A 15,806-nucleotide genomic window follows, 5' to 3' on the forward strand; every position below is an offset into this window, starting at 1 on the left:
AACATTCTAGAAAGTGGGACATGCGAATATTCTAGCTGATATATACAAGTGATTGGTCACCCAGCCAGCAGTCAGTTGGCAGAGGGCTAGTATCATAGTATCCTATGATAGTATAATCAGATAGTAGGGCGAAACAAATCATTGGAAAAAAGTGACATGGCCTTCAAGAGAAAACATTACTGTAGGTGCAGTGAACATCATTAATGAGAGATTGGTTGACAGGGAAAAAAAAAAATCATTCTCCCACCACTCCATATCAAACTGGGACTAATGAAACAATGTGTTTAGGCCTTGGACAGTATGAGGTACATATAGTTTACTTTAATCTATGTTTTTGTTTCTTTTTTACCAACAAAGGATGTGGATTGAACTTCTACAGAAATTTGCCAGCACTCGGCGTCATACAGTGAGCAAATTCATTTTAATTCTGATAAATAAAGTGAAATGTATTTTCAAAATTTCCTTCTATTAACATTTTGTGTCTTTAGTTTTATTTTAAGGGCAAAGAACATAAACTAGGAAACAAGGAGGCCTGGTAATAGAGGGGTTTAGTTGAGCTTCAGTGTATTCTCTTTGGGATATGCTTACCACACACTCACCTTTTATATATTCAAGCTGAGGGAAGAAATGGGAGAACTATGGTCATCTATCACATGACATCTCCGCAATATGGTAACGTGTCCAGAGCCTCTCAGTAAATATACATCACACTGTTGTTGCTTTGACTGGTATTAATATGTACTTTAATTCTGCAACTACTGGAAATGGACAGGAGCAACATCAGGAAATTGTCTGGAAGTACCAACACTTCAGGCACTAAGAGCTCACTTTATAGTCAATGATTGATTAAAGATAGATCAGTGCAGTCTGAGCCAGAGGTTTCCCAGGTTACAGCGTTCCACCAACTCCTCTATTCTGGACTTAGACATTTATTTGAACTGTTTTCGTCAGTGATGTTGACATTGTTGTAAATGCTGAGGACATCATTTTTACAAGTAAATAGATGCATAAATCAGTTGGTAAACAAATCTATGAATCATTGATGAGTTGTATTATTTGTGTACAAAAAAAATCTCTATCTTTAATATCATTAAAATAATTGTGTGTGTGTGTGTATGTTGATCGCCCTGGATGAGTGTTTTTTTCCCTCCCTCTTAAAGGGACAAGGAGAATGAATGTTAAAGGAATAATTCTGGGTAAACAATTAAAGACCGACTGTTATTTGCCTGAGCATAGGATGATTTTTCCCTGCAGTAGAAGACATAACTATTCTGGGGACCACAGGGATGCAGGGGCTGTGAATAACACTGCAATTAATTCTTTTTATGCTATGGGTCATTGTTCCATTGAAGTTTGTCAATATTTTATTTCAGAGTAACCGATATAATAACTCAAATCTATAAAATCATGAGAATAAATGTCTATTAAATTTAATGGGTGGGAGTTAAAGTGTACCAGGAACCGATTGGCTGTCTCTACAGCGTGTACAGGTGAAAATGATTCCTACTTCCAGGTCGGATTTATGTTCCCTGACCATACATAAGATAAGCACTATGACTCCAACTTGGTTTGCAAGATGAAAGAATTCAAAAACTTTATTGACCTATAACCTGATTAGATTATGCCAGATGAGAACCAATATAGTACAGAAAGTTGTACAGAATTTTACATAGAAAACTTTACAGGTCTGTACCATATATATATGTCCAATAATTCTACATCCACTGCAATAAGGAATGATCAACACTTGAATCTGTTTCTTGTTTTGTTACCATTGAAGCACAATTCACAGTAGTGATATAGTTCCCGAAATTTCTGTTTTACTTTCCCACAGACTTTCAAACCAAGCTTGTTACTTTTATATATTTAACATTAATTTCTGTACAGTGAAATCTACATCAAACAAAGGAACGTAATTAGAACAGCAGACACAACCTAGACTTGCTACAGTGATTCAAGTTCCAGGTCACTGGAGGAATTGCTCTTAATTTTATTCAAAGCCCTACCATTATTTTACAGGTTATTCAAATGCAACATTGTCAGCCTCTGATTTGAAAGGTCAGCAGCAGTAATGTCAGGGCTAAAAGAGAATATTAAAGAAAACTAAAAAAATATTTATTTTTTTTCAAATCTCAAAAAAATCTAGTGCATTCCATAAATGATAAAATAATGGGATCTGCAGCAAATCAGTGAAGAAATCATATTGCAGGAAGATCGGCATATAGTGTTTTACGATTTATATTACAGACCTGCACATCTGTACATTATTACCCCCTAGAAGTTCATAGATAAACAGAGTGCAACATAAAATAGGAACATCAGATTCCTTCTCAATCTTCTTGGCGGTAACGTGAGTTAATTCTTCAGTCCAAAATACTAGTAAGCAAAACTGACAATTGCCATCTAACCCCGTAAGCAGTTGAAGGATGTCTTGGACTGCTGAAGTTACATCTCGTATGGTATGTATGTTTCCTCCCTTGTTGTGCTGTACAGCAGTGGGGAAGGAAGGAAATTAATCTGTAAAGAGACAGTGTCCACCACAAGACAGTCTGGAGTGTAATGAAGTGACGGTGTCATTCTAAGCAGCTGTACCATTAAAACCGGAATAGAAAACCGCTCTCGTTTAAAGGTTATCTCGACAGGCAGGCCTCTGTCTCTTGTCCCCCAAGGACTGAAAATCAGTAACCTCCACGTTTTGTCCTGATCTGTCCTGGTCCAGATCTGGGGGTAAAGAAATTTTAAAAACAAGCCCAATTCGGTGGAAAAATCTTCTAAGGATAGCACGGAGTTCTGGGATTAAGTCAAACTGGATGGTTTCACACAGCAGGGGATAATAAAAGGAGGCATGAGCTTTAAACTGCAATAGAAAGAAAATAAAACCATTAGTATGTGTTCTTAAGACGTAAGTTAATGTGTCTTAGTTTTGTCTGGAAAGCGGTAAGGATATATGTATTATTACGCTTACCCGCTCATCACTGATCTTCAGGACCTTCGTTAGGAACAGCAGCAGAAGATTAGTCCAGGCTTCTCTGTGACTTTCAGATGTAAGAGTTAAAAAATAGCTCAAAGCTTCACTGCAAACACTGTAAAAGAGACAGACGTAGCTGTAGTACTAATATATTCAGCCGTGTTTTACAGTATCACACGGCCGCAATGCAACACGCGGGTGGTAGACACATTACTTACTTAAGTAACCGTTGCTGGACCTCATCCCAAGCACTCCTCCGGCTCTCATCCATGTACATGCGGAACAGAATCCGCAAACCACAGGCCAGGCTGCTGGTCTCCTGTTTCAGGAGGTTCGGCTTCGATTTACCCTTGAAACCTAGGAATTGTGAAAAAACATTTTTCTTTTTTGTTTGTTTTTTACAACGGTTTTCTGCCAAATATATATATTTTTTTTTACAGATCATTATGACCTTAAACATGAAACCAAGCTTAAGCACTACATCTTCTGCTCCTGAGTTTGCCTGCATGGTGCCATACCAGGGACTATCTAATGGTTTATATGTTTAATCATGTACACATGTATCAGCCTGCTCTGCTGTATAAACATGGAATATAAACAGCACTAAGCTATAAGGTGAATTAAACTAAGATTTCCTGAACATAAAATGTAGCAGCTGTCCAGGCCAAGGTGAATGGGATTTACAGTGCATTCATTGTGTTGTGGGCAGCAGCGAGATAAAAACAACAGTAAAATACAGCAAAAATCTACAGTCGTGGAATTCGGGACACAAATAGCAATAATATATATATATATATTTATATGTGTATATGTATATAATAGGGCCAGCAGTAAATGATGTTATGAGGTCCCACTGCCGAGTCAAAATCCATCCATTACATGTTACACATTACCTCTACATTCACAAGCATGGACGTTGTAGAAATAAAGCCAGTGTCTCCATACATGCATGCTAGATGACCACAATACCAAGGGAGATAGGCCAAGTAGAAAAGCTGTCTGACTACAGGTGAAATATCTCTGAAATTCAACTATTTACAGCACGATGGATACAAGGCTATAGGTGTTCTGAGCTTAGAGTGTATAGATTCTGCGCCAAAGAAAGGCTGGAATAGGGTCTCTGTCTACCCCATTAGCTATTGGAGGAAGATTACCGCACATAGAAGTCAGAATCTGGAACCATAATTCCACAGCTCTACAGATACTTACAATCTCAACATTACTGCCCACATATTGTAGTGTGCACATAAAGGCAGTTGAAGAGGACTTTCTGTAAATTAAGGTCCTGTAGCGCGTGCACTTTGTTACCATGTTCTTTATAATACAGGCATTGGCCACACTCACCTGCTTTCCAGAGAGACGTTCTTTGCTCGTTATTGGAGTTAAAAGCTTTTGCAAATCTGTGAGATTCCAGCAGACAATCCAGGAGTTTGAAGAGTTGCTGAGATGTGAGGAAGCGGTACATTCCTTGATCCTGAGTGTCAACGTGGACATCAAGATGAACTGCGTCCCTCTGTAAAGGAAACACACAGCTTTATATTGCCAGCTGTCAGCCAACCATCAGGAGAATAAAGGAACTTGTTCACACGGTGTACAGGTTTATAGTAAAACCTGTCTCTCTGTAGCCCTACACTTCTGTCTGTTCAGCCATAGACTTATCTATCCTATTTCATCAGATGTGGTTGTGCAATCTCTTGGGAATCAAAAGATATAATAATGAAATACATTATATCAAAATCATAATATATTTATATAGCACCACCGTATTACACAGCAGACAATACGTGTCATCCACCATCAGTCTCTACCCTATTTGGAGCTTACAATCTATAGTCCCTACTACACACACATACTAGGGTCAGAAGCCAATAACCTATCAGTAGGTCTTTGGTCTGTTGAGGAAATCGGACCACCTGAATTAAACACAGTGTTCTCCCCAGAAAATGTTGCCAGCCGGGTGTTATTAAGAAGTAGCCGGGTGGGGGCAGTTGTTATACTTTGCAATAATATTGAAAAAATGTTGGGGGCTATTGCCCACACCTGCCAGGACTGGTCAGACTGGTGGGCAGTGGTCTAACACACACTGCTGGCTGTAGTGCTCACATAGAGCCTGTTCTGATAAGAGAAGCAATGGTGTGTCCTATTATAATAGGACTCTGTTGGGCTCCAGGAGCCGTGTGGCAAGTAAAAACAGCCGGGTGGAGCATCCGGGAAATAGGTGCTGGGGAGAACACTGAACCCTACACAAACACGAGGAGAATATACAAACTCCACACTTGTAGTGCCCTGATTAGGAATTGAACTCATGACCCCAGTGCTGTGAAGCAGCAATGCTAACCACTGTGCCCCCAAAAATGAAAGGAAACTTAAATACTCCCATAACATTCCACACAAGCTGCCAAGTAGGCATGCTGACTAGTAAGCAGCCAAAGGAGTAATTGTACTCAGAATGTGTAAATCCCTCCTTTAAGCCTTGCACACCTGTTATAGATTTATAAACATAACACACACCTGAGCTGCAGCCAGGTTCTCAGCATCCTCCTTCTTACTGGTTGCTGGGAAGAACACAATGTTGTCGATGGTCTGAATGAGTTCCAGTTGCACCACACATTTAATTAACAATGCTGCAAACAGCTTCTGCTCCGGTACTTCTACAAGAAACACAAAGTGATTTATCTCCTGCAGGACAGAACATTACTTTTCAAGTTCACAGCAATTTCATATCTTCCATCTCCACAAATGATATTATTGATGAACAAGACAATCTAACATGCCTTGCAGTAATGAAAACACATCATAATTAGAGGATGAAACCAATGGCATTAACATTTTGCAAGGTATGCTACAGGTCAGCAAAAGCTCTGGTTAGAATCTAAAATCAGCAATTATAGGGTAAATACACAACACAAGTTTGTAAAAGAAATCTTTTTTTTATTTTACTTTGACCTCATTAGTTGCTTGTGCACTGTAACGTGAAGTTCCAAACTCTTATCCTGCACTAAAAACCCTACAACTCACTTGCTCCGAGTCTTGTAGAGTATGACTCCTCATTGGTGACTGCTGTTATTCCAGACTGGATACTCCGCCTGCCATCTGCTGTCCGGGGCTGGATAGACTCATGGATATCCACAGATTTCAGAGATACAGAATCCTGAAACAGTCACATATATTTCAGCTGCCTGAAAGCTTTGCAATTTAAATGAACACAAAATAAATCAAGGAGACTATCACTATACATTATTTTGTGGATCTAATGATCCAGGTTACACTGCATCTATTAGTGCTGACAGACACAGGTGATCCGAGAGACCTTCCATACCGTACCCTTTTAAATCCCTTATGAAGTTACTGCTGTGACATCACAGAATTTGCTACTATAAATGAGGAAGCCCAAACTACCCCACTGAACACCAGGTGACTAGGAATGTTAAGCAATAGTTTCTGGCCACTTCACTGGAACCAAATGATGTCACAGCCAGGTTCCAAGTACGTGGGTTGTGTGGTCCAGCACACAGCTGACACAACCAGCCAATGTTAGCTAATGTCGGACGGGAGTGAAGCCTGCCTGCCGTTGATGTGAATCTTCAGAGAGGAAGGGGCTAAGCTATATGGTTCGCCTGAAAAGCAGTAGCTACAGGCTGTACTGGGACTGCACAAAACACCAACACAGACTATATACAATTCATCATACAAATGGGTTCATTAGATGTAATCAATACCATACAGCAGGGAAATTAAAATCTTGCTGTGAAATCCCAACAAATGATTATCAGTTAAGCTCTGTGGTTTGAATGGAACACTGGCAAAAGTTCATCTTTGTGCGAACAGATCACAAAGATTTCTAGAATCAAACCTCAGTTTTGCTGGAGAATGGTCTGGTAAGACTTCTACAGCATGTATAAAATAATATACAAGTAATCACACACTTCAAATGCAGTATAGGACACTTACCTGCTGCTTTTCAGACTGAGTGCTTAAATCAATATCTCCAGCTGCCGGTTTCCACGTCAATAACCTGAGCAGGAAGAGAGAGTCAAATCTATACCACTGCAGTGACTCTCAGTCGTTACCCTGCAGTGACTCACACCATACAGACTTAGTTACACAGTAGTGCTTGCATTCATATCAGCAGAACACTGTATCCATATTGATTGATGTGTTTTGAATGGAACGAAAATTCAATAAAAACATTAAAATGTAATAAATTATTTTAACAAGTGAAATGCATCAATGTTAAAATCTGTCTTTTTACTGGCCCCTGGTGAGACACAAGGATTAAAGCACTCACGCGTGTGGAATCGTGGTCTTGAAGATATCCAGCATACAATTGCCGGTTTTGTCCCAGATATCCAGGGTGAATTTTTCTCCATTTAGAATAACAACATTTTCTAGACAGTTGGTTCCAGAACGAGCAAGCTGTTCATTGTCTGCAACATATAAAATAGCATAGTGCCGTTTATTAGTGCAATTACATTGCTGGGAAAACCGTAAATGTGTTTTACCATGATACTGGCTCGTTTGGCTGCAAGAGAGATGAAATACATCAAAGTACAAAATTATCCAGATACAGTTATTATCATTCAATGTGTTCTATTATTATGGAGGTAGTCCTGTGCTGGACCTAACCAATACATGGCTCACTATAAATGAAGACAGGAGACTAATAGCAGTGAGGATGATGATTCCCCACAAATGACTTTATCCATTTAGGGACTCACTGGATGTGGAACCAGGCACAGTGCTTTGGGTACATTTTAAATAAATACTGCAAGCAAAGCCTCCCTAAAAGGTTTACTTTGGACTACCTTCTCAGAGACTATAAAGAAGTTAGAAATCAGTGAGCCCCCCTCATCTTTAGTTGGTGGAAATGATAGGGGTATCTTATGGTTGCTGACCTGTGGACTTGGATAGGGGTTCCCACGTTTCAGCTACCTTGTCTTAATTGGGAGATCATACTAGGTCCTACTTCTATTAGCATTTTAAACATTGTCAGTATGACTCAGTTTTGACTACTCACTGTAACCACACTTCACTCCAAGCTCCTCTTCTCTCTTCAGTATCCTATTTCTCCCTCTCCCAATATTATTTTCCCCCCATTCCTCATTACTTCCCCTCTTTACTTGTCTGCACACATGAACTGTTCTGCTCCTGTACCCACCTCACTCATCAACCTACCGACATTACACCCACAAACCATCCTCCCATATCATCATTCTCGCACTGCTCCTTCACATGGCTGCTGGCTACATTTCAACCATCCCTGGGCCCCATGCAATCCACACAATCTGCTCATGCTCCTTTTTCCACTTCAAAACTTCCCATCCACATTGTACTTTCAATCCCTCCAGTCTTACCCACCTCTCTCCACAACACTCCCTTCTCTTCTTTTGCACTCTGGAATGCATCATCTATTCACCAAATCCCTCAACTTACTTGCCATTACAGAAACATGTGTTGCCTCCTCTGACACTATATCCTCTGCCGCTCTCTCCGAAAGTGCTTCTGCAGTGCTGAGCACCACTGTACGAAATATTGCATCAGTGCAGACTTCCTTCACTATAAATTCATCCTTTCACCTTATAACACTGACTTTCACTTGTCAAACAAACCTACTTCAGTTCTCTAATATCTTCTAACTCCTGACACCTCTTTGACACTTTCAACTTTCTTCTCTGCTTACCTACACCACATTCTCCTTCCTCATCACTTTCCCTCCTCCTAGATCAGCACTTCCACTCCCCTCCTTCAAGGTCAATAACATCACAATTTCCTCAGTTTCCCAAGCTTGCTGTGTTGCTGTCACACTTGGCTTCGCCTCCTGCTTTATTCCTCACATACAGTCTCTCTCTCAGTCCTGTCACCTCCAAAATATAGTTAGAACATACCTTTTTCTTACCCAAAATGCAACCAAAAATCTTACTTATCCTCTAATCATCTCCCGCATGGACTACTACAACCTGGTTTTCTCTGGTGTTCCCCTCCCCCACATGTCATCATTTTAATCAGTTCATAATGCCACGGGGCAAGACTGATCCTCTTCTCTTACCACTCTCCACTGACTCTCCAGAATCCAATTGAAATTACTTACGCCCACCTCAACATCATCACTACATCATACATCTCATACTTCATCTCTAAATATTTTCCTTCATGCCATCTTTGATCTGCCTTTTAGTTGTTCCTCGCATACTCACCGACAATCATCTAAATCACCTAAATAATTCCCTACCAGGCCTGATCAATCTCTCCCCCGACCATTAAATCTTTAGACACTCTAAAAAACCCTTCTTTTTATTAGAGTCTACCCAAATCCCAACCTATACTACTCACACAGGCAGAGCTTTGCTACTGGTCCAATCTTCACTGAGCCACACTCACTCCGCTGGTCTCAGCTCTGCCCTTTTCAGATTAGATTGTCAGCACTCATGCACAGGGCGACCCCTACCCTTTGTTTCACAACCGCACTTATGTTGTCTCCCTTTATGTCACGATTTTACATGCGCTCTATTTTGCTCACTATCCATCATGGCAGAGCAGTTTCAGCTTACATATAAATGACAATATTAATTTATGAAGCTCCAACATATTAAGTAGCACATCTTTTAATCCGTCACATCAATGGACAATAACATTTAACTAAGACTCAGATGATCCTGAGATCTGAGGAAGAAATCTTTAAAATAATTGAAGTGTTTATCATCCGTTTTCATCTTTTGTTCATATGAAGCTTTATGTCCATAGACTGTTCTACTTGAGATTTTGAACACTTGTCTTTGTTATGTTAACTATTTCCCTCCCCCACCCATCCCTTAACAGGGAGGCTGTTTACCATACTACTTTAGCTGTATGTATGTATCCTATTTACAAAATAAAATAGTTTAAAAACCAAAAAAATAGCACACTATGCATCATATTTAAAAAAAAATAAAAAATGGCGCTCTGCGCAGAAATGTGCTGTAACCGTAACTGTCATTTGACTATGTACTTTAGAGGAAAGCAAAGATCCGATTGGTTGCTATGCTTTACAGCACGCCTGTGCAAATAGAAGTATGGTTTTTATTCACCAAGCCCTCTACATTGCAAGTTAGTCTGTCAGCTAAATCAGTGTTTAGGTAGTACTTCATATAGTTCATGTTCTGTTCAAAACAGCATATAAACCTTGTATTGAAATCACAAGCGTGTAACAACATTAAATATATCCTATTTATAATCTAGGTTTAAGTTCATTTTAGATATAGAAATATTCAGTGAATCAAATGGAAAATTATATTTGACATAAAGTCTGATATCACTGTATTTATTAATGGGTTGCAGCTGCCATATTTAATGCTTATTTGAATTAACATGAAATCTCATTTACACACAGCAAGTGGAGGTATTATGAAATATAGCAGAATGCTTGGCATTAAAAGCTATGACTTCTGAACAAGGATTCTCTCATACAGGAGTATCGGCAAGAATGATGAGATAAGAACAGTTGTAATGTCTTTATCAGTGCAGTAAGCATTGGTTTATAGCCTGGACTCACTCACCTTGCTGTACACACCAGTAGAGCTGAGAGAAAATGTCCTCCAATAAGACGTCGCTGAGCACCTCAAAGTACTGTGTGAAGACGTCACATATTGCATAGAGGGCGTGATTGCATGTAGTAGTCATCCATTCAGCTTTCTGCAACACCACAAGTAAACTATACAATCAGTACATACAAAGTCATGTTTATTAAACATAAACGGCAGGCCTGGCTCACAGGCACAACACTATGATCTAGTCCCCACTCCAATATATGCACACATATGAAGAATGAGATGAAGTAGGTGGAGGTCATAAACTACAGGTCTACATAGACACAGTGCAGTCCACATAGACGTGGCATAAGACTGTGGTCTACCAATACACTAGGATCAATGACATGACCCTGTCTCCAGTGAATCCATGTGTTAATTTATTAATTCCACAAACACCACCACTACACCCTAGTTTCATCCTACCACCGGTCCAAATCCATCTGTTAATCAAGATTTTCCTGGGGGGAGAGAGGCAATATCCTTCTTGTGGTTTAATTAATGGGGGACAAACAAAAAACTGCAATCTTGCCTGTTCCTTCTGATGGAAGGGAGGTGGTAGATAGGAGCCTTTCTTGTATCACTCAGGCTAGGGTCCAGGAAAGCCCCTCTTGCTGCACCCACATACAGAAACAAGACTTGGCATTCTCACTTTACCAAGTGGTCTCAGTGCCTCTATGACCTGACTTTTACATGTCCCTGGAGGTGGCAGATTTGTGACAGCTGCCTATAATTTCAATGGGTCACCTTTTGCATCAACCAGGCAGACTTTACACTAGAAAGTGCAGTTTTAATTGTGAAAACACGAATGTAATGAAAACATTAAAATAATGTAATAACATCAGTCCAGATGTTCATTTACCCCCTTGACTAAAGATAGAAATAAGGTATGAATCAGCAGTATAGTAGGAGAAAAATGTAATGGCAGAAATGAAGGGCATTGAGATAAAGTGACAGCTTGCGAGTGTGGAATCAGTGGTACGGCAGGCGTGACATATTTGTGGATGGCCAGGCCTGAGGTCAATAAAACAACAGAGATCAAACATAATGGAGGCATCCACAACCCCTGAGTGTGTTCACAGCCTGTTATAGACAGACAGCATAATACAATGTCATCCTATTATTGTTTGCCTGTACTATACACAAAGAAGTACATTTTTTTAGGACACTTTAATATGCTGAAAGATTAAGGAGATAGAAGAGAAGATGCCTATGGATAATATTTTCTATTAAACACAACATACATTTAATAAAGGTAAATTATTCTAACTACAGACAAATCAATACTAATATTCCCTAAATTGGAAACTAACCTCTAGCCCTTTCTTACAGTTATAGAAAAGAAGATTTTTGTACCAACGTTAAATCTCTTTCTCCGATTCCATCTGGGGGACACTGCTACCATGGGGGTTGTATGAAGGCGCATGTAGTTGGCACTTAATTAGTTAACAACTAAGTTTGCTGCCGACTCCTCCCCTCTGCAATCCCACAGACCTCAGTAATACTAAAGTCCCAAGAAAAGGGCTCAACAACACAACGAATTGTAGAACAGCAAAAGGGAGGGAACGCAGTGTCCCCCAGCTGGAATCAGAGAAAGAGATTTACCATGGGGACCTTCTAAAGTAGCCCCTAAGGGAGGGAATTCTCCGGTCTACTAGCTCGCAAAACATTGCGGCCGAAATTGGCGTCCACAGACGCAAAAATGTTAAACTGGCAAAACCCCGTAAAGGTATGAACTGAGGACCAGGTCGCAACCCTACCCAGCTGCTCTGCAGATGCTCCATGGCAAGCAGCCCAGGAAGCCCCCACCGCATAAGTAGAGTGCACCGTAAGAATCTGAGGCACAGGTAGATTTCTACACATAAGCAAGCTTAATCATAGATCTGATTCGACGAGCAATGGCCTGCTTGATGGACGGCCAACCTCTCCTATGAAATTTGTAAAGCACAAAAGGAGAGTCAGTCCTGCAACCAGCAGAAGTCCTGTCCACATAAACCCGTAAAGCCCGGACCACGTCCAGACTAACAGAGGAAGAAGGCCCAGAAGGAGCAATCCTTTCTCTAAAGGCCAAAACCACTATCTCATTATTTAAATAAAAACCAGGAACCACCCTAGGCAAGACAGTAGGTACAGTCTTATGAACCGTCCTATTCTCATGGAACACCAGATAAAGACCCCTATGGGACAAGGCTCCAAGCTCCGACACACGTTGGTAGATGCAATGGCCGGCAAAAACACCACCTTCCACGTCAAGAAACGCAGATCAGCCGTCTCCAGGGGTTCGAATGGAGGCCGCTGAAGAACCTCAATAACGAAGTTCAAATCCCCCGGGGCCAACGGAGGAACGTTGGGAAACTGAACATGAATAACAACATGGGAAACATCAGGGCGGAAAGCCAACTGGCGCTGAAAGAAAATAGAAAGCACAGAGACCTGAACCTTCAAAGAACTCAGTCTTAGTCCCATCTTTAACCCATCCTGAAAAAAGACCAGAAAACGGCTAATCTAACTTACAGTACATAGATCCTCCACACCTTGTGATAGATCTTAGCTGATACCGGCTTCCAAGCCTTTATGAGGGTCTCCACTACCCTGGAATAGAACCTCCTCGAGCATCAGAGGTTGGATTCAACAGCCACGCCATTAAAGCCAGCCGAGGCAAGTGCGGATGGTGTAAATGGTTCTTGACTGAAAAGATTGGGCCTGAGAGGAAAAGCCCAGCCTGACCCTTATACTAGCAGCAAGATGTTGGCAAATCAGAGCCAACCGAGTCAATTCGGTGCCACCAGAATGATCAGAAAACTTAACAACAGTACTCGTCTTAGGACCTGAGGAATCATTTGAATTGGTGGAAAGTGGTATCGTAAAAAGGAGTCCAACCTCATGGACATTACATACACAGCCAGAGAAACTCTGGTTCTTGCGCAGAATCTTGGAACCTAGTGATCCAGATCTGGCACGCCCATTTCCAAACTAACTCCTGAAACACCTGAGGATGCAGTTCCCATTCTCCCGGAAGGATTGCATGCCTGCTGAGACAATCCGCTTCTAGTTGTTCACTCCGGGAATAAACACTGCCGAAATCTCTGGAACAAATTTCTCCACCCACAAGAAGACTTGTTCCGCTACCTGCATAGCTTCTGCACTTCTTGTTCCTCCTTGGCAATTTACATATGCCACTGCAGTGACATTGAAGGATTGGAGGTGGACTGGTTTTCCTTGAAGGAGAGACTGAGCTCCCTGGAGGGCTAACAGCATGGCTCTTAAGCTCAAGAACATCTATGGGCCGAAGCGCCTCCCTGTCTTTCCAAAGACCCTGGAGACGAAGCTGGAGAACAACTGCTCCCCAGCCCTTCAGACTGGCATCTGTGGTCACCGGAATCCAAGACCACAGGACAAAAGATCGGCCCATCACCAGAAGTTCTTGAACTAGCCACCATTTCAGAGGTTGACAAGTCTCCTTGGAGAGTCTGATTCGTTGAGTCACCAGATGAAAAAAGGAGGACACAACCAATGTCTTAGTAGATTCCACTGGATCGTGCGAGAGTGGAAACAACCGTATGGAATCCATATGCCCAAGCACATGGAAGGACCAGGGTGACTCAGGATTAACCAAACAGAGAAAAACTTCTGAAAAGTGGTGTCCATTATTAATCCTAGAAACCTCATCGTCTGTGAGAGCATCAACTGGCATCTGGAATAATTAATTATCCAACCGTGTTGCTCCAGAATTCGAATAGACAGGGTCAGATGCTAATAGAGAAAAGGACCTGATAAGTCTTTGAGGAGAACTGAACTTAATAGTTCGTGTTCACAAGAAAGGATTTCCAAAAAGACCCAAAACACGTAGTTCGTGATTTAGGGGCATTCACCGGCAGTAAAGTACCTTTACCTGCGGTTGCTTGGCTAATCATTGTACCTCTCTTTCTCATCCCTTCTTCCCTTCTCCCCCTTCCTCCCGTCTCTCCGTCTCATCCATGTGTCTGTCTGTCTTCCCCTCCCTTTAGATTGTTCGCTCCTTTGAGCAGGGCTCTCCTACCTTCTGTTTCCATCACTTTTAACTGCGCTCTCCGCTACTCAGCTCACCTCCTCTCAGTCCCTCTGCCCTCTGTCTCCTCTCACTTCTCTCCGCTCCCCTCAGTGACTCTCAACCTGTCATCCGTGCCCACCCTCTTGGGCCATAGTTACCTGCCTGTACTCACTTTTCCCCTCCCTCCCTCTCTTTCATGCTGTGCCTGAGCCTCCAGAGTTATAGTGCTTACTGTTACTTGTACTGTGCTGTTTCACCTTGTACTGTGCCATTGTTTGTCCTTGTACGGCGCTACGGATACTTTGTGGCGCCCTATAAATAATAATTAATAATAATAATAATAATAATAATAATACCCAACACAATCCTGTGACACTATATATATATATATATATAGATATATATATATATATATATATATATATATATATATATATATATATATACATACAGAATAATCCTCACAATAGAAGAATCTCAACAATAAGTTGATAACTATGTGAAAGAATTAGTAAATATTCTACAGAAATCTATTTGTACAGATATGTGTAAGGCAAAACTGATGTAAGGTACTCATCCCTCCAGAACCATGTCTAGGGCAGAGTACCTGCAGATAGAAAACAAACTGTCAGTCACACACAGTATATACTGCTGATTAGTGCTTGTGAAGTAAAACTGCTCAGGAGTTTCTTCAACTGTCTACTGCATACTTGCCAACTTTTCCTCATTGGCTTCAGGGAGATCTCGGAGGAGGCGGGTGTGCGGAGGTGGGGTTGACAAACTGCATCATTTTGGCCCCGCCCCCTAAACGAGTGTCTCAATTCTGGCCAATTACAACAGGGGGCGAGGCAAAGATGACACGATATTTGCAGCATTAAGCCCTGCCCCCCACCACTTATCTATTGCGGGGCAAGAACCGGGAGGTTGCCCTTCCTTCCCGAGAGGTCTCTCAGAAATGCGGTAGTCTCTCAGACATTCCGGGAGAGTAGGCAAGTGTGCATTAAAGAAAAGCAGCTAATGAATCTCTAGAGACTGAAGTGTCTTTTACATTTCTGTCTCCATTACTGAAGTCATATTGTTTTACCTGTCAGATTAAATCTTGGTCTCCATGAAAATGGCCACCTCCATAGGCATCAATACATGGACATAGAACACAATTTTTAAACTGTGTCATCATGCCACAGTTGGCGAAGCCAACCACGTCTTGTACTGACTCAGCATCAGGGAGAATGCCAGACTCTTCAGG

At 41.3% G+C, this 15,806-nt stretch overlaps 1 protein-coding gene across 1 annotated transcript in view; it reads right to left on the reverse strand.

Moving 5' to 3' along the window:
• Positions 1-1,564: 1,564 nt before the first annotated feature.
• The window catches only part of LOC142159057 (brefeldin A-inhibited guanine nucleotide-exchange protein 1-like), a 22,491-nt gene continuing 8,249 nt past the window's right edge, over positions 1,565-15,806 (reverse strand). The window contains exons 2-10 of the mRNA XM_075213612.1: positions 10,501-10,636; positions 7,257-7,395; positions 6,920-6,983; positions 5,987-6,119; positions 5,480-5,619; positions 4,313-4,481; positions 3,187-3,325; positions 2,966-3,083; positions 1,565-2,857 (exon numbers count right to left, since the gene is read on the reverse strand). Of these exons, the coding sequence (XP_075069713.1) occupies positions 2,624-2,857; positions 2,966-3,083; positions 3,187-3,325; positions 4,313-4,481; positions 5,480-5,619; positions 5,987-6,119; positions 6,920-6,983; positions 7,257-7,395; positions 10,501-10,636 (1,272 nt within the window). The 3' untranslated portion in view covers positions 1,565-2,623. The remainder of the gene's footprint in view (positions 2,858-2,965; positions 3,084-3,186; positions 3,326-4,312; positions 4,482-5,479; positions 5,620-5,986; positions 6,120-6,919; positions 6,984-7,256; positions 7,396-10,500; positions 10,637-15,806) is intronic.

Source organism: Mixophyes fleayi, chromosome 5, assembly GCF_038048845.1.
Source record: "Mixophyes fleayi isolate aMixFle1 chromosome 5, aMixFle1.hap1, whole genome shotgun sequence".
Classification (NCBI taxonomy): domain Eukaryota; kingdom Metazoa; phylum Chordata; class Amphibia; order Anura; family Limnodynastidae; genus Mixophyes; species Mixophyes fleayi.